This window comes from Sapajus apella, unplaced genomic scaffold (genome assembly GCF_009761245.1).
Source record: "Sapajus apella isolate SASKATOON/1434 unplaced genomic scaffold, GSC_monkey_1.0 scaffold123, whole genome shotgun sequence".
NCBI lineage: Eukaryota > Metazoa > Chordata > Mammalia > Primates > Cebidae > Sapajus > Sapajus apella.
The window spans coordinates 4049837-4070238 of NW_022437063.1; the positions used below are offsets into that span (position 1 = coordinate 4049837).

Genomic DNA, 20402 nt, shown 5'->3' on the forward strand with positions numbered 1-20402 from the left:
GTTTTGCAGTGGGTGTATTTTTTGGTCTCTTATTGCGTTATTAATAGTAAAGTGTAAGGGCACCCTCTCCACACCAGCGTGCCATTTCGGCGTCTGACCGGGGCGGGTTGGGGGGGGCGGGTGCCCCGCCCATTCTCACTTGGTGTGGGGCTTTGTCTCTTGCTGACTCCCTTGCCAGACCATGAACCACGGAAGTGCAGGGCCTGGGACTGCTTTCCTCCTGGATTCCGACAGCCCCCGTCTCCGTACCGGTGCACTGTCTGGGCTCTGCTGAGCACTGTGGATTTTCAAGGCTTTGACATACTTTGTCAGATTGTTTTGCAGAGTGCATTCGTCATCTCTGCAGCAGTGAACGGAGACCTGTGTTTTGAGTGGTGGTTGTGCTTCAGAGTGTGTGTTTCTGGTTACTTACATCAGTGGGGAATAGTTAAACTTTGGCATCTTGGCCAGTTTTTTTGGTTAGCTTGGTGAATCTTTTTTTTTTTTTTTTTTTTTGAGACAGAGTTTCACTCATGTTACCCAGGCTGGAGTGCAATGGCGCGATCTCGGCTCACCTCCGCCTCCTGGGTTCAGGCAATTCTCCTGCCTCAGCCTCCTGAGTAGCTGGGATTACAGGCACGCACCACCATGCCCAGCTAATTTTTTGTATTTTTAGTAGAGACGGGGTTTCACCATGTTGACCAGGATGGTCTCGATCTCTTGACCTCGTGATCCACCCGCCTCGGCCTCCCAAAGTGCTGGGATTACAGGCTTGAGCCACTGCGCCCGGCCGAGCTTGGTGAATCTTACTGAATTTATTTCATAACTGATTATGTTGACCATTGCTTCATTATTATAATTGGCTTTTTTTATACATAATCGTTTTTTGGGTATTTTTCTCATTTTTAGTCAGCTTACTTAGATTATTTTTATTGAGAAATAATTCTTTGTAGGTTATTAATATTAATCCTTTGCCTGTAATGACTTATAAATGCTTTCTTGTTTAAAATTTTAAAATACAATATGGACCAGTTTTTTTCTTCTGTCCTGGGCCTTTGTCTAGAAGACCTTTTTCTGCCCTGCTATGTACCCATATTTAAGTGTGCATGAGAAGGTTTCCAAGGTTAGCCCTGCGTTCACATTTCACTGTCGCCCTGGGTGAAATGTCTTTGCAGAGACCTTTTGCTGTGGGTTTTTATCACAGTGGAATGCAGTTAGCCCTTCAGATCCACGGCTTCTGCATGTGTGGATTCGGTAAAAATATTTGAAACAATATTGCATCTGTACTGAACATGTAGAGACTTTTTTCTTGTCATTATTCTGTAAACATCTATTTACATAGCATTTACAAGATACTAGGTGGTATAAGTAATCTAGAGATGATTTAAGGTGTATAGGAGGATGCATATGGATTACGTGCAAATTAGTAAATCGTTTTATATCACGGCCTGGAGCATCCACGGATTTGGGTATCCACGGGGTTCCGGGGAGCAGGATACGGAGGATCGGTGTTTCCGTGTGTGGCTTCCTTCTCCCGCGGCTAGCCCAGGCCCTCAGCAGAGCCTGGAACCTTGTGTTGGTCACTCTTCTTTCCACCTGGGCCCATTATTAATGATTTGTATGTGGGAACGTTCTGCTGATTGATTTAAAGACCCATTTATCCTTTGAGGAATTATTTTTGACTTAATTACATAAAGGGAGTAAATCAATTTAATGGATTGATTTATGATCAGTTTGTGCTTTCAGATTATTATGACTTGAGAAAGCTTCTCTGTATAAATTTCTGCAGTCATCCTTCTGAAAGATGAGTGTGTCTGTAGAATCTCCTTCTAATTGGAAACATGGAATCAGGAAGAAGGTCTTCCTTAGCCAGAAGTGTTCTGCTCCTGTCCTCATTAGGAAAAGTCGAGGGGCCTCACCCTTTAATGCAGTGAAGGGTGGGAAGGGGCGCCTTCACCTGTGGGCACGTGGGAGGCGCCAGCTCCACACCAGAGCTCCTGTGAGGTGTGGATACCTTGTCTGCAACCTACAGAGGAGCAGCAGCTGTCAGGGTGAAGACCTGTTGCATCCTTGCCTCCAGCCTCCAGAGGGGCAAGAAGGAACCATCCAGGTAAAAGCCTGCTCCATCCTTGCCTCTGACCTGTGGGGGGCCAGGAACGAATGTGGCGAGAGCCTATCCATTCTTGCCTCTGACCTACAGAGGGGCAGGGACAATCGAATTGAAAGTTCATCCATTCTTGCCTCTGACCTGCAGAGGGCCAGGAGTGACTGGTGTGAAAGCCCACTCCATGGGTCAGCTAGGGCCTGGGGACCGTGGGCATCAGGTGTGCCTTCTGTTTTCCTGAGAAGCTGTACCCGTAATTTTCAGAGACATGCTTTTCAAGGGTGCTCAGAATTGCAAAGTTATTTTGCCTTCTCAGAAAACAAAGCTTTTTCTTAAAGGAGGCACTGAGAGCCGTTGTCCTGTGACCTTGTGTGAGATAGTGCTTCCCTCTGTTTGAATGAGTTGTTTTTCATTTTAGTGTTGCTTGTGTTGTTGTTAGTAAAAGCAAATCAGACTTGATAACTTGTCTTAAATCTAGTGGTGACTTTAATATTTCTTTGAGCCAGAGACATTGAGACTGCCTTTTTTTTTTTTTTTTTTTTTTTGAGACAAGAGTCTCGCTCTGTAGCCAGGCGCCAGGCTAGAGTGCAGTGGCACCATCTTGGCTCACTGCAACCTCCGCCTCCCGGGTTCAAGCAATTCTCCTGCCTCAGCCTCCTGAGTAGCTGGGATTACAGGCATGTGCCACCACACACAGCTAATTTTTGTATTTTAGTAGAGACATGGTTTCACCATGTTGGCCAGGATGGTCTCGATCTCTTGATCTGCCCGTCTCGGCCTCCCAACGTGCTGGGATTACAGGCTTGAGCCACCGCGCCCAGCTGGGATTACCCTTTTTTATCCTTCAGAGAACACGTGGGCATGATTTCCACTGAGGTCTCGTTCCGATTGTGTGTGTAACTCCTTTTCCTCCTAGACCGGAGCTTCTTGAGGATGGCTGCTCCCTTACTTGCCACATGTTTATGGAGCTCTGCTGGGGGTCCAGGCGCTCCTGCAGATGCTGGATGAGTTTGGAGAAGCAGGCAGGCAGGCAGGCAAGTTCCACCCTAAGATGCTCTCCCCGTGGTGGGGAATGGAAGGACACGAGCAGAGCCCTGAGCAGGGGTGACGGCTCAGTAGCAGGCACACTGTCTGCGTCCTGTCCTCGTGGTGGGTGGCGCAGTGTGGGGTTTTGTGATGGTGCAGTCGATTGGTTCCCCAGCAGTGTGTTTGCTGCCCGGAGGGTCAGCTGTAATGGACCCACACCTTCCTCATGTGCCTCAGCTGTGCGGGGCCAGGAGGCCCCAGGTGGCAGCATGTCCACCTGCTTGTGCCCACTGCGTTTCCACAGCACTGGCTGCACATCACTCCCTCCCCAACACCTGCCCATGCGTGGGGGGCTGGCTCCTCACACCTCCCACAACCACAGCACTCTCCTGGGTCCCTGTGCCGAGGGCACCACTCTAACACAGCTGTCTCCTGGCGCTCCCTGTCCCTCTACAGGGAAGTCTCTGGGGCCTCCGCATCACACTCCCCGAAAGCCTTTCCTCCCCCTCGGCTGCGAGCTTCTTTCACATAACCTGCGCTCTGTCCGATCCTGCCGCCCTCCAGGCTTGGTTGGAATGCCAGGGGCTCTGTGCTCACGCTCACCAGGCTGGCTGGGCTCTGTGCCTTCTGCCCCATCACCCTATTCATTCTCCACCTGGCGGGCTCCTGCTCACACAGCATGGCTGTGTGAGCTGCATCTCCCTGTAACAGTCACAAGCGTTGGGAGAGCGCATGAACACAGCCTGTCTTCTAGGCACTAAATTGTTCATTGTTTCAGCTTGACCAACTTTCTCCCTGTCCCACAGGTTCTCACACATAAAAGCATTTGGTATTTGTTAATAGAAATCATTATTTCACCAAATAGCTTTTGTATGAACCAAAACATCTACTCATAGCATTATTGAACATTAAAGTTCCAGGTAAGCCACAAGAATGCTATGAGATTGGGATTCTGCTTTTTGCAAAAGTGACATCATGAAAACGAGGATGGTGACAGACATAGAAGGTTTCTTTCCCTTTCTGCCGTGGCATCTGTCCCACTGCTGTTCTTTTCCCAAGTGTTGTCTGCAGACCTTTTTCCACATGGAATTTGGTACCAATTTTTTTGTACAAAAAGTAGACCAGCTACTTCACAGATGCTGTCCGATTCACAGGCCCCGAGGCCTCCTGCTTTGGGTTTTGAGGTTGGAGACCCCTCGCTGGGGGGTCTGCTTGTGGGTGGCGGGATGGGAAACAGCTGTGCTGCTGGTGAGAAGACTGTGCTGGTTCTCATCTCTTGGGATCACTCTGGGGGCCAACAATTGATTGCTGGAGCTGGCCTGGCGCTGCCACCTCGTCCAGCCACGCTGAGGGCCTTGTCCTTGTCCTGTGATAATCGTCTGCCAACGCCTCGCCCTCCCTCTGTGTGCCTGCCCTGGTGGGCTGCAGGCGGCCAACCCGTGCGCGGTTGCAGCCATGGAGCAGGGTTGTGCACCGTGACTGTGTTTCTGTCTGTGTGAGCTTGACTGAGTTGGATGTTGTTTATATTAGAATTAAACATTCCCACTGCTAAAGCAATTTGATCATAACGTTCGTTGTTTTTGCTGAACCAAAGAGTTTTGTGAATTTGTAGTCTTGAATTGCGATGCGGCTCTCACCAAGGCAGGACGTTTTTCTCCATCCTGGAACCCAGACGTACGTAATGAAGTGTTCAGATCTCTCTCACCAAAGTGCCAGGGTTTCCAGTGTAAAACCCCGAGGTTGGGAAATGCAAAAGATGCGATCCATAGAGCAATTTCATCTGCTTATCAAACAGAGCATTTTTGATTACCAGTTAAGCTCCTAATTAAGTGAAGAGGTTTATTGCAGGGTTTGCACAGTGTAGGTGATTAATGTAGTCATAACGCCAATAGCTCGCTCCCTGCCCCCCTCGGCTCTCCCTGAGGGGGCTGGCTGTTACCCACAGCATTTGTGCTGTTGGAGACTGCTCCCATACCTTGGTAACGGTGTCCTGGAGTCCTTTGACATGAAAGAAGTTGTTTAAATTGGAGGAATTTTCCCCTTTCCCCATTACCAAGCTCTTCCATTTGGTTTAATTTGAGAGAGAACTTAGCTCCTTGTCAAGCCTCTTTGTTTTTGAACACCTCCTGGTAATTACAAGGTAAGACTCCAGTCCTCTGCTGCAGTTCCAGAGGCTGACGTTGTCTCACGGAGGTGGGCTGGGGGGCTGCATGGGGAATGAGCCCCTTAGGAGACCCAGAGCTTGGGTGGCCTCAGGGTGACAGGCCGTTTTGCTGAATGACAGAAGAGGAGGCCATACACTTGTGGTGTGGCCACGGAGTTGTTGTTTTATTTATGGAGTTAGATCTTCCTGGAGTTGGAGCCGTGCAAGGCAGGCTCCAGCATGGACGTTCCTTACCGAGTCAGAGGCCTCTGTGCTGTGCTGGGTCCGTTGTGAACCCGATGAGAAGAGTGTAGATTCATCAGGCAGAGCCCTGGTTCCTGGCCAGGCTCCACCACTTCCTAGCGCAGGATCTGGGCATATTACCAGCAGCCTCCTTACCTGTGCAGTGTGGACACTGACCCCACTGGGGGCTTTTGGATGGAGTGGGATCCTGTATGGACATGGGGGCTCCCATTCAGAAAGGCCTGCTGTGGAAATACACAAGTGCCTCATCCGTTGGCGGGGAGAAGTCTTCACTGTGTGGCCGGTGGTCCTGGGTGGGCAGGCGTCGTCACTGCCTGGCTGGCTGTCCTGGGTGGGCAGGCGTCGTCACTGCCTGGCCGGAGGTCCTGGGTGGGCAGGCGTCGTCACTGCCTGGCTGGAGGTCCTGGGTGGGCAGGCGTCCTCACTGCCTGGCTGGAGGTCCTGGGTGGGCAGCCCTCATCACCAGGACCTTTTGGATTTTGAGTCCATCCATCCCTCCCTTCCTTTAATCTTCTGACCCTTTTTGTTTTCTGGATGTGGAAAGAGGGGCCAAGAATTTCTGCTCTTGTTTCCCTGAAACAGCTTTTTGCATATTTCAGGGTGGCAGTGGTTTTCTCCTGACCAGGCTAAGTGTCCTCCATTTCAAACAATTGATTTGTATACTTAGCCCAGGTCGGTCCACCCATCTACCCACCCATTGTCCACTCGTCCATCCCTCCGTCTGCATGGGCTGGTGGCATCTTGTGCAGGACGTGGTGACTGTGCAGTGCCCTCCCCAGCTCGTAGCACTGGCCCTGCCCACTGACCCTAATCATTCTGACCCCAAAGTCCCCTGCACATTTCTCAGAATATTCACTAGGGCAGTGCCACCACCCGTGGGATCTTCTGCTCTAGGGAGAGTTTTCTGAGGAAAAGACAGGCCTTATCTAAACTGTTCTAAGTGGCTTAAACATTATTCTTTTCTATTGCAGAAATAACTGCTCATTGTGAAAATCCACATTCCCTTTTACTATATGCCCTTCTGCAGAAAATAGCGAAACTTTCCCGCCCCACTCCCTACCTTGCAGGAGTGTTTGGACGTTCCCTGTGTGGCGTCCCTGGATGCTGCTCCTCTGTGTGCCTTTATGTGGATGCAGTGCTAGTTTTCCATGTAAACGGAGCTGTTGATAAAGGTGGGATTGTTTTACAAATTGTTTTTTTTTCCTTAATACTATAGCCGGGCAGCATTTCAGAGAAGGTTAGTTAGATCATCCCTTAAAGCCTTTCTACAACCTAAGAAGGCAAGCAAGATGGTTTTTAATTCAGTGTCTGTTTTTACATCCCATGACTTCACGTTTTGTTGTGGTCCACTTGGGCCTCCTGATCTTCTGTCCTGTGGGAAAAGGCTGTGGGAGTACCTTTTCTGCCTCCTCCAGGTTCCCCTTGGAGCTAGCCTGTGCACTTGGCTTCCCCACCACCCCGAGAGCTCTTTAGGGTGAGGAGTCATGCTTTTCTCCACTTGGTGTCCCCAGGGGACGGGCTGCCCCTTGTAGGGCGGTGTTGTGGCTGTTGTAGGGGAGGAAAGGGCCACATGCAGTTCCAGAACACTGCTAGACATGCCGGTGTTAATTTAGTTGTTAATTACATGAGGAAACTAAAAGATAGAATCAGGTTCTATTTCAGATGGAAACAAGTTTGTTTAAATTTCATTATTTTTAATTATGTGTTTGCAAAAATGTCACCTTTGAAAGTCCCCACAGTGGCCTATCTCTGTCATGGCTCCCAGGGGCCAGCCGGTCCTTCCTGGCTGGGAGGAAGCTGAGGTTCTGTACGTCTCCCCTTGCCCTCACCACAGTCCAGGGGTGCCCTGTGAGTCACCCACCTCCTGGGAGCCAGCTGCTTCGAGGCAGCTTGGGCATGTCTTCGTGGCCCAGAAAGAAATCTCTAAGCCCAGATCTCCCAAGGCCTGACAGCTCTTGCACACCCCCTCAGGCCCACAGCCCCGGCTGCCATTTCATTAGGCCCCTCCCTCCATCGATTGGCATCTGGTTCTGTCTCCCTGCTCTGCTTTCACCTGGGTACTGATCATTTTTTCCGCTGAATCGTGTTTCTTCCTTTGAACCGTGGGATTGCTTGGAATTACTGTGTCTGTGTTTTCCTTTCCCATTGGTGACCCTAGTTGAAAATTCTCTTTCCGTTGGTGTCAGTGCTGTCCTCGCTGTCCTCCTTTGGAGTGACACACGTTTTGGAGATAAATCTGACCTCCTTGTGGTTTAGTTTGGCCGGTGGTGCCCACCCCCATGCTAGTCGATGCAGGCCCCAGCCACGAGGCTCCCCAGGTCATGCCTCGCTCCCGTGTCTCCCTTCTCAGTCTCCCTCCCTCCTGGTTCCACGGGTGGCAGCGTGCCTGGTGGACAGTGTGTCCCTTTGGAGTTGGATGGTCCTAAATGAAAGTGTGTCAGGGCCGTTGGCCATCTCAGAGTGATTCAGAGCCCGTTCTCACGCCGGTGGACTCTCATTGGTCCTTGGGGCAGATGGTTTCGTAGACCAGCATCTCACAGGTGGAAGCCAGGCGAAGCCTGCTGACCTTGCCTGCAGTTCTGTCTTGGCCACGCATCCTGGGACGGGGCTCCTCTGGGTGGTCTTGGACCCCCAGGCTATCTCCCAGGGCCCAGACACACCAGCCCGGGAGGGTTTTCTGCAGCTCATCCTGGCCCTGACCCTGCTGTCACAGCCTGGAGTCCAGAGTGTCCTGTGCCACTCTGTGTGCCTTTGCCAAAGTGGGGGATGCTTTCTCTGGAGAGGGATATTTATCTCATTCTAACAATAAGGGTAATTCCAATTCTCTTGGCGTTTAGAAGACAAATCGCCTTGGGGGCTCTCTGAGTTAAATGCCATTACTTCATTACCTTGAAGAGTAACAAATGGCCCATTGTGAGAAATGACACCTAGAATAGGCCACTGACATTTCCTCAGGTAAAATAACAAGCCAGCTAAACAGACCAAGAGGCGACAGCCCAGCCTCGTCTGTGCACCTGAGGAGAGGCTGTTGCGGTCTGTGAGGCTTTGGTTCCCTGTTTACTCTTATTATATCTGAGGAAATGTCTTCATGCCTCGGAGGCCCTTGAAAGAGGGTACGTTGATGAGCAGCTTCTCAAAGCAGGCCGGCTGATTACTGAGGCTGATTCAGTTCCCTGAGATGGGGAAATAAAATCAGACCCACTCCAGGTCAGCAGAATGTTGCGTTGATTCTGCTGAAACTGTTTTCCCAGGGAGGAAGTGGTATCCTGGGGAGGCCACTCACACTCCCGTTGTGCGCCTGGCGTTTGCCGCCGCTCCTTCCCGTAGGAAAGGCATTACGAGGGGGCTGGACTTGGATCCAGGCTGCTCGCTCCACCACTGCCATCCAAAGCACACTGAGCAGTGCGTGGAGGCCTCGTTTCTGCATCTGTGAAGTGGCAGAGGTAATACCTCCCACCTTGGGCTGCCATGGGAAATGGGACACAGGGCCTTTCCCTGGGAGATTCTGTGGGGTTCTCATCACAGGGTGCGCTCAGATCAACCCGGGCTCCTGTGCCGGCAGAGTTCTGAGGCCAGACACCTTGCCGCCTGCTGGAGGGAGAGTCTGCAGCCCCACACGGGGCCAGTGTGTAGACAGAGCCACCAGGAGAGTGCCAGTGTCATGGACACGCCCGGGCTGGGAGGAGGGTCAGGACAGAGGAGGGTCGGGACAGAGGAGGGTCATGGCCAACCAGCAGCACTTGTCACCCTAGCCCCACATTCGAGGGAAAGGGCACGGGGACCTGCCTTCCAGTCCCTGGCTTGGTGAAAACACGGCCAAGAGAGTGAGGGCCTGGGTGCGCCCTGTGTGCTGTGGACAATGGCGTCCTTCACAAGCCTGGGTCCTGGAGGAGCCCATCCATTTCTCCACGCCACCTGGGTGACTCTGACACCCAGCACTGAGGTTTCCAATCTTTAAAGTCACTCGTTCTCCCCTTTAATTCATGAGCTTCCTGAGGGCATCAGGACTGTCACTCATTTCTGTGCCTGGTGTATAGGGATAGATCCCACACAGGGGACTGGCTGTCTGTGTCCACATTACCCCGCCACCCGCCGGTGTAGACAGCCCAGGGCTGACCAGCCGAGGAAGGCAGAGGCGCTGTGTGGCCTGGCTGTAGGGCGTGCCGCTCAGTCGTGAAGAGGAGTGGGGCACTGACACCGCCTGCTGCGGGGATGACTCTTGAGGACGTTGTGCTCAGAGAAGGAGCCAGTCATGGAGGGCCGCGGAGCCTGATGCCAGAGTGTGAAACGTCCAGAATAGGCAGCTCCATAGAGACAGAGGCGGGTTAGTGGGTTGCCAGGCGAGGGGTGGGAAGTGGGGAGCGACTGCTGAAGGGCCCGGGGTTTCTTTCCCTGGTGACGGAAATGCTCTGGAACTAGTGTGGTACGTGTGCAGCCTTGGGACCCCCTGAAGACCACTGCATTGCACATGCTACAGAGTGGATTTCGTGGCGGAGGAATTACCTCTCAGTTTACACAACCCAGAACCAAATCAAGGCAATCCCCATGGAGTGACTGAACACCCGCCCCCACCTCCCCAGAGAGAGAGGAGTGACTTCGAACAGGCTGGAAGCTGCCCACCCTCCCGCGTTCCCGCAGGACCTGCCACGTTGGATGTCCAGGGCTGTCACTTCCCTATCCAGGCCCTCACACGCCCAGCGGCTCACTCTTGCTGGAGGGTCAGACACGGAGGCGCTCTTCCCCTTTTATCCTGCTGGTTCTGGGGTGAACCAAGAACCGTGGGAGGTGGTGTGTCGTCTCGGCTCTCCCAGTCACACACTTCAGTGTGTTAGCGATGGGCGGGGCTGCGACTGAGGAACCAGTGTGATGAGGACTGCGCAGCAGCAGGAACTTGAGGTGGGCCTCTGAGTCCTCAGGGAGCAGGCAGGGACCTGGGTTCAGGGACCAGTAGGTGGGGCTGCCTCTGTACCCTTCTCCCCACGTGTACCAGGCTGCTCGAGATAGCCACGGCCCTGCCCTCCTTTACCTCGCTGTTGTCAGGGGCTCAAGGGTGGTGACGGCAGAGTGGTGACAGAGCTGGAAGGAGCGCGCAGGCTGACAGTGTGCGGGGGACGGCCCGGCCCTGGGCAGCCTGCGGTCAGCACCCGCAGCGCTCTCTTCCTCGTCGTCGTTGTGACTTCTATCTACTTAAACCTTTCTAAATATATTCTGGGCTGAAGTGTTTCTTTTCTTAAGGAACATTTTCCTTGCGAAGATGCCATGCAAATCAAACTAAAGTGAAAAAAAATTTATGGGGTAGATAATTTTTAAAACATTTCTGAGTATTTTGCTGGATGACAGCAGTTTTGTAAGGATCTAAAATTAGTTTGTTCAAGTATCTGATGAGCCATTTCAATTAGGCATCTGTTTTGCATTTTAAAAACTTTTAGACTCTGTTTTCTCTCTTTTTTTTTTTTTTTAATACTTTAAAAAGGAAATTATTTAGAGCACCATTGTCTGTTCTTTCTTGGAAGCACATCTGTGTTACGGCTTTCTGGGGTTTTTGATCATAGCATGGAAGTATTTACCCTGGGTAGTTTTGGAAACTCTTAACTTTGGAAAAAGGTTTTTAGAGGAATTATTGCCAATTGAATTTGTAAATATATCCGAAACAGAGTTTTCAAAATCTTATGAAAAACCTTTCAGATCTCTGTGAGGATTAAGTAATATATTCTGTTTTCTCTCTTATTAGGATGTGAAATGCCTGAGAAGCAATAATTTATAATATATTAATTATGTTAATTAATTGGAGAGGATTCAGAATATTAATTATCTGCAACTAATTAGGCATTAAGATTGAGAAGCGTTAAGTGATGAGGTGGAAGACTGCATGAGTCATTTAGCTAGACTGATGAGAGCGGGTGGAGGGAGCTGGAAGTGGGAGCAGCTCTGGCTCCGTGGGCCTCCTCGTGGGTCGCGGTCCCATGTGGCTAATTCTCCTTGTCTTTTGCATGCTCGGCGCCGCCCAGAGGCAGAGGAGGTGGATGCAGTGGACGTCTCTGGCGTGCCCACAGAGGTGCTGCGCAACATTGAAGCCGACACCTACTGGTGCATGAGCAAGCTACTGGACGGCATTCAGGTGAGCGCCCGAGGTGCCCATGGGGACCCAGCCCACGCCCACAGCTCTCGCGGTGAAGAGAGCCTGGTGCCTGGGCTGCTTCTGAGTCTCAGCGTGGCTGGACAGTCTCTTCTGAAGCCTCACTTTGTTACATCTGGACCAGCACAGACCCCTCAGGGTTGACGAAGTGTGAGAAACAGTGTGTGTGCCCTTGTTCTGGGAATGGTCACCATGTCCTGCTGAGCGCGCTGCAGGACGGCGAGGTTCAGAGTCTCATCCCCTCTACCCAGCTGTCTGCAGACCATTGCCACCACCGCCACCAAATGGGACAGCTCATGGTAGCTGCATGTGTGTGGCCAGCTGTGCTTAGCAGGATCCCCCGCTTAAAGGGCCTCAGATTGGGGGGCCGCAGCTCCTGGTCTTTAACACCAGGCTCTCGTCCTGTGGCCGGGGTTCCAGGTGCGTCGGACGCTGCAGCCGTGACCTCTCGTCCTGTGGCCGGGGCTCCAGGTGCGTGGGACGTTGCAGCCGTGAGCTCTCATCCTGTGGCTGGGGCTCCAGGTGCGTGGGACGCTGCAGCCGTGACCTCTCGTCCTGTGGCCGGGGCTCCAGGTGCGTGTGACGCTGCAGCCGTGCCTGTCCCCAGAGAGCAACATGAGCTGGTGGGGTCCCCTGCACCACGGGGACTCTGTGGGTCTGTGTCAGCTAGGGTTAGTGGCTGAGATTTCTGTAGAAGAGCCACAGGTCTCCCAATGACAGGGCTGATCCTATGGAATGGTGTCAGGGCAGAATCCACACAGTGCCTGGGAAGGGCCTTGTTGGTAGGCGATCAGGAATGAGGACTGGAACCAGCTGATACTACAGAGGAACAGCTGAGGGGGATGGACGGGCCCCCGAGTGGGTGGGGGGCATCTTAGTTTATTTGAGGCTGGCACATCTTTCTAGACACCTGCTTCCTGGGAGGTGCTGTGCTCCACACCCGGGAATAGTGGCGAGTAAGGGTGGGGCCTGCTCCAGAAGCTCACTGGGAGGGAGGGTAGACGGGTAATACGGCATGAGGGGACAGACACTTGAGCCCAAAGGTGGGAAAAAGTAGATTTCAGGGGACAGTGAATTTGCTGACAAAGCAAGACTTGTCAGACAGAGGACGGTCAAAGCCAGAGCCCAGTTTGGGTTGATAATCGTTTTCCGAGGGACCAAATGCCAAGGCTGTCGTGGGTCTTTGCAGGTAGGTGGCCCTCTGCCGAGAGCTGGGGCCTCCTGGGAAGGTCTCTGTGCTCTGCCAGCATCCCTGTTGTCCCAGCTAAAAGGAGGGCCTCATCTGAAAGACACAGAGACGTGGTTGGGTGTCACTTGTCACCTGCATTTCCTGCAGGGCGTGGCTCTTCCTGAGCCACTGTGGTAAAGGCTGTTCCTGATAGTGCTAAGTGAAGAGGTCTCAGCTGATCTGCATGATTTGAAATCATCTAATACGGCTTTTATAACATGAGGTCTCAGGTTTAGACTCCAAGTTTAATTTTGAATATTTTAGCTAAAAGGTTCTGTTGAGGAAAGACGTGTGGTTTGCTGTTAGATTTTGAAAGTAGAAGCCTGCTGTGTGGTTGGAGACTGGAGACCTGGTATCTGTTGGCTGATCCTGACTCTCTGTGACTGACTTTGTTCCTTGTAAAGAAAAATGTACCCGCTGGAGACATGTTTTGGCCCAAGCACCAATTTATCATTTCCTCTGCTTTGCTAATATTTTCATACATTTTATCTTTCTCCTAGACCTTTTGGCTTTTTGCCCCCTTAGAAAAAGGATTGAATCATAATGTAAAACTTTATAAATTTCAAATGTCACTCTTCTGATCGTGAGTGATGGAACTTGTGCCATTTAAATACAAGATTATCTGGCCTCTATTTGTAAATAGAATCCGCTGTACAATGGAATCGATGCTGGCTTTTCATTTTTCACCTGAGATTTGTGGTCTGCTGAAATGGTTTATCGGCAGGCCTGGCAGGTGGAGGGGATCCTGCTCTCCCGGCGTAGGTGTTTACGGTGCATCGTGGGCCCCTGGCAGCTGTTTATCTTTCTCTCACATGCCACAGCGGATTCCGCGTGACCCTCCGAGGAGCAGGAGTTGAGTGATATCCGTTCCCACCGTCCGGGGGCCTCGCAGCTCGGCTGTGATCGCTGTAGGCAGGGCTGCCCAGCAGAGCTCCTCTCGGGGACCGGTTAGTGTTTATAAGCACTGCCGCTGTTTTAAGTTCAGAGAAGTATGAGGACGTGCACTCACTTAAAACCAAGGCGACATGCGGGCTGGCGTGTCGCCCCCGGGGACCTGGCCGCCTCTGCCTCGCAGCTCCCCTCCCTCCTCTTGGTCTCACCGTCTGCGTTTCATTTTTCTTGGACCTGCTAGAACCATCTTCCTCAGGCACCCTTCTCACCATATCACTGCCCTGATTGAAACCCCTGGGAAAGCTCTTTCGTGGTTTTCGGAAGTGCAGGCTCTCAGCGTGGCCTCCGCCCACCGTTCCCAGTGTCCTGTCAAGGCCATGCTCATTCAAATCGGCTCTGTGACTGTCCTCGCCATTGCTGCAGACTTTAGTGGAGCCGCTGAACCAGAACCATATGCCCGGGGCTCTTCCTCACCAGGAGGAGGATCTTAAAGGGCCTCTTGATAGGTCGTCACCCTGGGAATGAGTATGAGGAACTAACACTGTCTCCAGCGTGACTGTGGTTCTTGGCATGGGCATTCACAGAACAGGCTGGGGTTTGGTTACACCCTGCACGCAAGGCTGAGACCAAGAGAGATGAAGCCCATTGCCCGGGCGACCTGCATGTTCTAGAACCCAAGTTGGCTGTTCTGTGTTCTTTCCTAGCTGAAATACAGAAGCGAGTTCCATTTGCAGGAGAAGTTCCAGAGGGCAGAAGCCACATCTGTCTATTTTTTTAACCCTTGGATGTCCTGGATAGTCATAACTATGTTTTTGGTTCACCTTGGAGCCTCAGTTTGAGATTCTGTATTCTCCTTGTTTTCAGTAATTAACTTGGTCGTTTTTGCCAGAATGTGTGAAGCACCTGCCCTGGACAGGTGCTCAGGGAGGTGGAAGACTTTGGGTGTGTGAGTCAGCATGACCCTGCTGTCCCCAAGAAGCTCAGAGCCTGGTGGGATGGAGCAGGGGGAGAGGACAGCTGATGGAGGCGAGGACAGCGTGCTGGGAGAGGAGGCTCTCAGCCTCAGTAAGACGGCACACTAGGAAAAAGAACAAGCCACTCTTCCACTGACAAATGCCTGGAAACATTAGGGGATTGAACTGGTCTGTTCTCACGCTACTTAAAGAAGTACTGAGACTGGGTAATTTTTAGAGAAAGAGGTTTGATTGGCTCACTGTTCCACAGGCTGTACAGGAATGATAGTGGAGGAGGCTTCTGGAAACTTTCTTTTTGTTTTGAGACAAAGTCTTGCTCTGTTGCCCCGACTAGAGTGCAGTGGCGCGATCTTGGCTCACTGCAACCTCTGCCTCCCGGGTTCAAGTGATTCTCCGGCCTCAGCCTCCTGAGTAGCTGGGATTACAGGCATGCGCCACCACGCTCGGCTAATTTTTTTGTATTTTTAGTAGAGACGGGGTTTCACCGTGTTAGCCAGGATGGTCTCAAACTACTGACCTTGTGATCCACCCACCTCGGCCTCCCAAAGTGTTAGGATTACTGGCGTGAGCCACCGTGCCTGGCCCAGAAACTTTTAATCATGGCAGAAGGTGAAGGGGAAGCTGGCATGTCTTACATGGCCAGAGAAGGAGGGCGAGGGGCAGAGGGAGGTGCCACACACTTTTAAACAGCCAGGTCTCAGGAGAACTCATGGCGCAACACTAGTGGGGATGGGGCTAACTCATTAGAAACCGCCCGCATGATCCGGCCACATCCAGCCAGGCCCTGCCTCCAGCACTGGGGATTACAGCTGAACCTGAGATTTGGGTGGGGACAGAGATCCAAACTGTATCAGCAGCATATAACCACGGCTGTCTAACGACCACGACTGCCTAATGCGCATCGCGGGACTGCTTAACAGCAAAGAGAGGTCCTCCAGGAGTGAAGAACGCTGACTCCACTGGCCGATGCTAGTGAATTGGAGGGAACTGTCCCACCAGCTCTTGGCTAGGAGTGCAGGCCGTCCTGCCCTGGCGAGGTGTGATCACAGAAGCCAGTCCTGTGCAGGGAGATCAGGTGCTGCCCACAGCAGAGACACGGGCTCTGTGTGGACATGCCCAGGCCTGTGCTCCTTGGGAGTCCGCACTCCGGACATTATGGAAGAACTTGAAGAGCTTTTGTTTGTGTGGGTTAATTCTCTTGATAGCTGCCATGTTAGAAATTCAAATAGAGAAAATTAAAAATATTTAGTAATTTATTTAAAAACGACAATGGAAAACCCATTACATATTATAAGTAACATTTTTATGGTAAAGTACTATTTTTCAAAACAAAAACATTTAGCGAGAAGAAAGACATTGTTTCACATTCCTGCAAATCTCCTTAATGTCTCACTTAATAGAAGAAGAATTCTCATATCTACTTCTACATTCAATTTGTTGTGGTATTTTTTTGTTTTGGCTGAAGAATGTGAAGAAAATCCAGCATCACATAGATATATAACTGGAAAAGGGAGTGCTTCTTTGTTCTTTTTTTTTTTTTTTTTTTGGGAGATAAAGTCTCGCTTTGTTTTCCAGACTGGAGTGCGATGGTGGGATCTCGCTCACTGCAACCTCTGCCTCCCAGGTTCAAGCGATTCTCCCACCTCAGCCTCCGGAGTAGTGGAATTACAGGCACCTGCCACCATGCCCAGCTAATTTTTGTATTTTTGGTAGAGACAGGGTTTCACTATGTTGGCTGGGCTGGTCTTGAACTCCTAACCTCAAGTGATCTGCCCGCCTTAGCCTCCTAAAGTGCTGGGATTACAGGTGTGAACCACTGCGTCCAGCCAGGAAGTGTTGTAATAGCCTTTTCAGGTAATTTTGGATTCTTTTTTCGTTCATACTGTACTATTATTCAACACATGGTAGTTTCTTAAAGGTTAGTTGTGATATGAAATCTGAAACCTCATCAGTGAATATTTTGCACTCAGTGACATTAAAATTGATGGCTTGTCTTACACATTGATAGGATCTTCTAGCCATATATTTTTGACTCTAGCGTCATTCATTGGCGATTTGGAAAATATTAGCTGACTGAGGTGTGCAGATCTCCAAATGTTGACACATTTCATTGCACAATCAAATTTGTTAGTATTACCACTGTCTCATAAGAAGTAGCTGTCAGGCCCAGGGTGGCAGATAAAAGTCTTCCAAAATTCAGATTTTAATTTAAAAGCCCAAATATTATCATTGGAAATAAACACCGTTCCTGGTTTCCTTTGAAGTGACAGGCTAACTTCATTTTTGAGAAAGTATCTTCCAGAGGCCCAGCCTTGAATAACGGGTTTGTCTGTTCTTGCACGTAAACATGTTTCTTGATGACAGTGTTCAGTTGAGCTCAAAGCTGAAGCCAGCGCGCCAGGTGCTTTCCTTGACGAAGCCTCTGTCTCTGGATTTGCCCCTCAGAGGCCTTCCCTGTTCTCCCTGCCTGTTGTTCAGGGCTGAGACTGAGCACAGTATTAATAGTAGGGTCAGTGACCTTTCCCGATGCGTCTAGGGCATCTTTAGAGAAACAGCGTTCCGTTTTCACACCATGAGCGTGTGCTATCAGGAACACAGTGACTGCGAATGTGGTGGGGGCACCGCCCTGCCTGCTGCCAGTGTGCCCACCACCCTGCCTGCTGCCAGTGTGCCCCCCCGCTCTGCCTGCTGCCAGCGTGCCTGCAGTTTTACCCACCGCTGCCTGTGTACGGCCAGCACTAATGTCAGCCCCATGAGGAAGGTGAACCCTGCCTTTGTGTTACTATGACAGCAGTTTCAACGTAACAGACCCCTTGAAAGATCTAGGGACCCCCAGCAGTTGGCTGCCTACTCTCTAAGAACTTCCACCTAGGAGGGATGATCTCCTGCCACAGGCCTGTGGCGTTCCCATGGGAAGAGGCTTCTGCAGATGACCTCGCAGCAGAAGAAGTACAAACCAAGCGGAGAGAGTGCGCCGGGAATAAATGTTAGCGATTACTCTCATCAGGAGGATTTGTACCGAGACGTGAGACACTAGAACAACGATTTGAAAGGAACAATACAATGTGTAACTTAAAAATATTAAGGAGAAAGAAGCAGTTTAAAATAAAGTCTCTGAAGAAAGAACTCACAGGAACCAAACAGAACTTCTAGCAATCAAAATTAGAGCCACTGAAATTTAGAACTCATTAGACAAAAGAGAAGAGAGAGTTAGAACTGAACGTAGTGCTGAGAAAATTACCGACTAGGCCACACAGAGAGATACTGAAAATATGACACATTAAGACATGAAAGACAGAATTTAAAAAATAGCACTAGAAAAAGAAAATATATTGGAGGAAAGCCAATATTTGTAAAGATACGGCTGGAAATTTTTCAGCATTGATGAGATGTTGTTACTAATATCTAATAAACCTCCAGAAAGATGAATTGAAACAAATTACCTAGAGAAGAGAAAGTCTCATAGGAAAGAAGAAGGGCCAGAACAAAGCAGAATAATGTGTCCCATGTTCTGAAGAAAAATGACTCTTTAATTAGATCAGATTTAAAACCAGACTCCAGCTGTATGCTTCCTATAAGATATGTAAACACAAGGAGACAGGTAGAAAGGAAATGCAGCAGAAGAATGCTAAGCAAATAGCTATATAGCGATGTAGCCCATCTGTAGCTGTGTAGCAGTCACGGAGCTATTAGATGAGAAAGATTTTTAAGGCATTACTAGAGACAAAGAACATCACTGCCAGTGGATAAGTTTACCTGGGAAGAGTGTCTTGAATGCATGGTGGTGACCACGTTTCTGTACATGTACGTGAGTGTGATCGGAGAGGTGTAGTGGGTGTGAATAAGGCACTGTCCTGAGTGCTTTTGCTGTAGTATTCGTTCATTTTCCCTCAAAACAACCCATAAGGCACTTCCCACTTTACGGCTGGTGGTTGCAGCACTGGGATTTAGGCCCACGCAGTCTAGCACTAGCTTTCCTCTTCTCAGTGATTGGCAGGTGAAATGGTTACAGGAGATTCGTGTCCCCACCCAAATCTCATCTCGGATTGTGATCCCCGTCATCCCCTGGTGTCAAGGGAGAGACCAGGTGGGGTGGTTGGATCATGGGGGTGGTTTCCCCCATGCTGTTCTTGTGCTAGTGAGGGAGTTCTCATGAGATCTGATGGTTTCATCGGGGGCTCTTCCCCCGCTTTGCTCTGTACTTGTCTTCCTGCCGCCCTGTGAAGACGGTGCCATGCTTCCTCTTTGTCTTCTGCCTCGATTGTAAGTTTCCTGAGGCCTCCCCAGCCATGCCGAACAGTGAGTCAATTAAACCTCTTTTCTTTATAAATTGCCCAGTCTCGGGCAGTTCTGTGTAGCAGTATGAAAACGGACTCATGCAGTAGATCAAGCAGATAAGAGTTAGGAAGATCTGGGAGGACATGGACTGCACATTTTGGGTAAATGACATATCTAGAACCCCATATCCAGCACACAGGGAATATTCATTCTTTTCCAGTGTGCACAGAACATCTGTAAGAACAGCAGTACCAGCAGTTCCCAGGGAGCCAGATAGACCAAGGTCAGGCTAGGGGATTAGCAGCTTTAGAAGGGCATTCTAGACTAAGCTGAGACTCCGTGGTGTTGGGCCATTCAGAGTGCTGAGGGAGTCAGAGTGTGGGCTGAGGGTGGGAGGCTGGGTTGACGTTTGGCAGCTCTAGAAAGTCTGTCCCTGTGGCTGTCCCCAGATACTTGGGCCTGGTCACTCATCTCTGATAGAGTAACGCCCTTCCTGCTAGGTGTTTCGGAGACAGTATTTTTACTCAGGGGCATTTGGTGTTGAGGGAAAAGGCAAAGCAGCTACATTTCCAGATGTGCTGATCGTAGGGGGATGCTCTGTCCACTAAGTAATGCCTGGAAAGCCACTGCTGGTCTGCTGGGCATGTGAGCAATGAATCAGGGTTACTGACGCTGCCCCGAAGGATGTCTAAGATGGCAGAGGGATGTGGGCTGAATTTGGATTAAAAAGAGGAGTCACCTAGGACCCAAATAGGAGCCCAAACTAGGAGGTGGTGGGACAGGCATTGGCGGCAGGTGCAAGAGCACTGAGGCTGGCTGTCGACCTTGTTGGCCACGCAGAAAGAGTGCCCGGTGTGCAGCGGTGGCAGTCGCGGGGTGCCCCACTGCCTCCTTAGGACTGCTTGGAAATGTCTTCGTGCTTTTTGGTGGTTGGCAGATACCACTGCATGGATGGTTCCTCCTGGGAAGAATCTTTGTGGCACTGCAGTAAGAAGCATGATGTGGAAGGAAAGCTGCACCTGTAGTCATCAGACCTGGACTCAACATGTTCCACCTGCATGACCCTGTGAATGACTCCAGCTGGACGGTTTCTCTTGAGAGTGAAAGAGGTTGTGAGAAAAATCCCGTGTTTGGTGGTGCAGTGGGTGTCTTGGGTCTGGCGCAGCAGACCATCTGGTCAGAGGTTTCCACAGTGCAGGAGGGTGCCCGGGCTGGCTTGCAGGATGGTGCCCGGACTGGCTTGCAGGATGGTGCCCGGACTGGCTTGCAGGAGGGTGCCCAGGCTGGCTTGCAGGAGGGTGCCCGGACTGGCTTGCAGGAGGTTGCCCAGCCTGGCTTGCAGGAGGGTGCCCGGGCCGGCGTGCAGGAGGGGGCCCGCG

The 20402-nt window shown here is 50.9% G+C and overlaps 1 protein-coding gene across 7 annotated transcripts in view; it reads left to right on the plus strand.

Moving 5' to 3' along the window:
* The window catches only part of TBC1D22A (TBC1 domain family member 22A), a 384809-nt gene that overhangs the window by 171195 nt on the left and 193212 nt on the right, over positions 1 to 20402 (plus strand). For all 7 annotated transcript variants that reach the window (XM_032261505.1, XM_032261506.1, XM_032261502.1 and 4 more), the window contains one exon: positions 11525 to 11634. In XM_032261505.1, coding sequence (XP_032117396.1) covers positions 11525 to 11634 — 110 coding nt within the window. The remainder of the gene's footprint in view (positions 1 to 11524; positions 11635 to 20402) is intronic.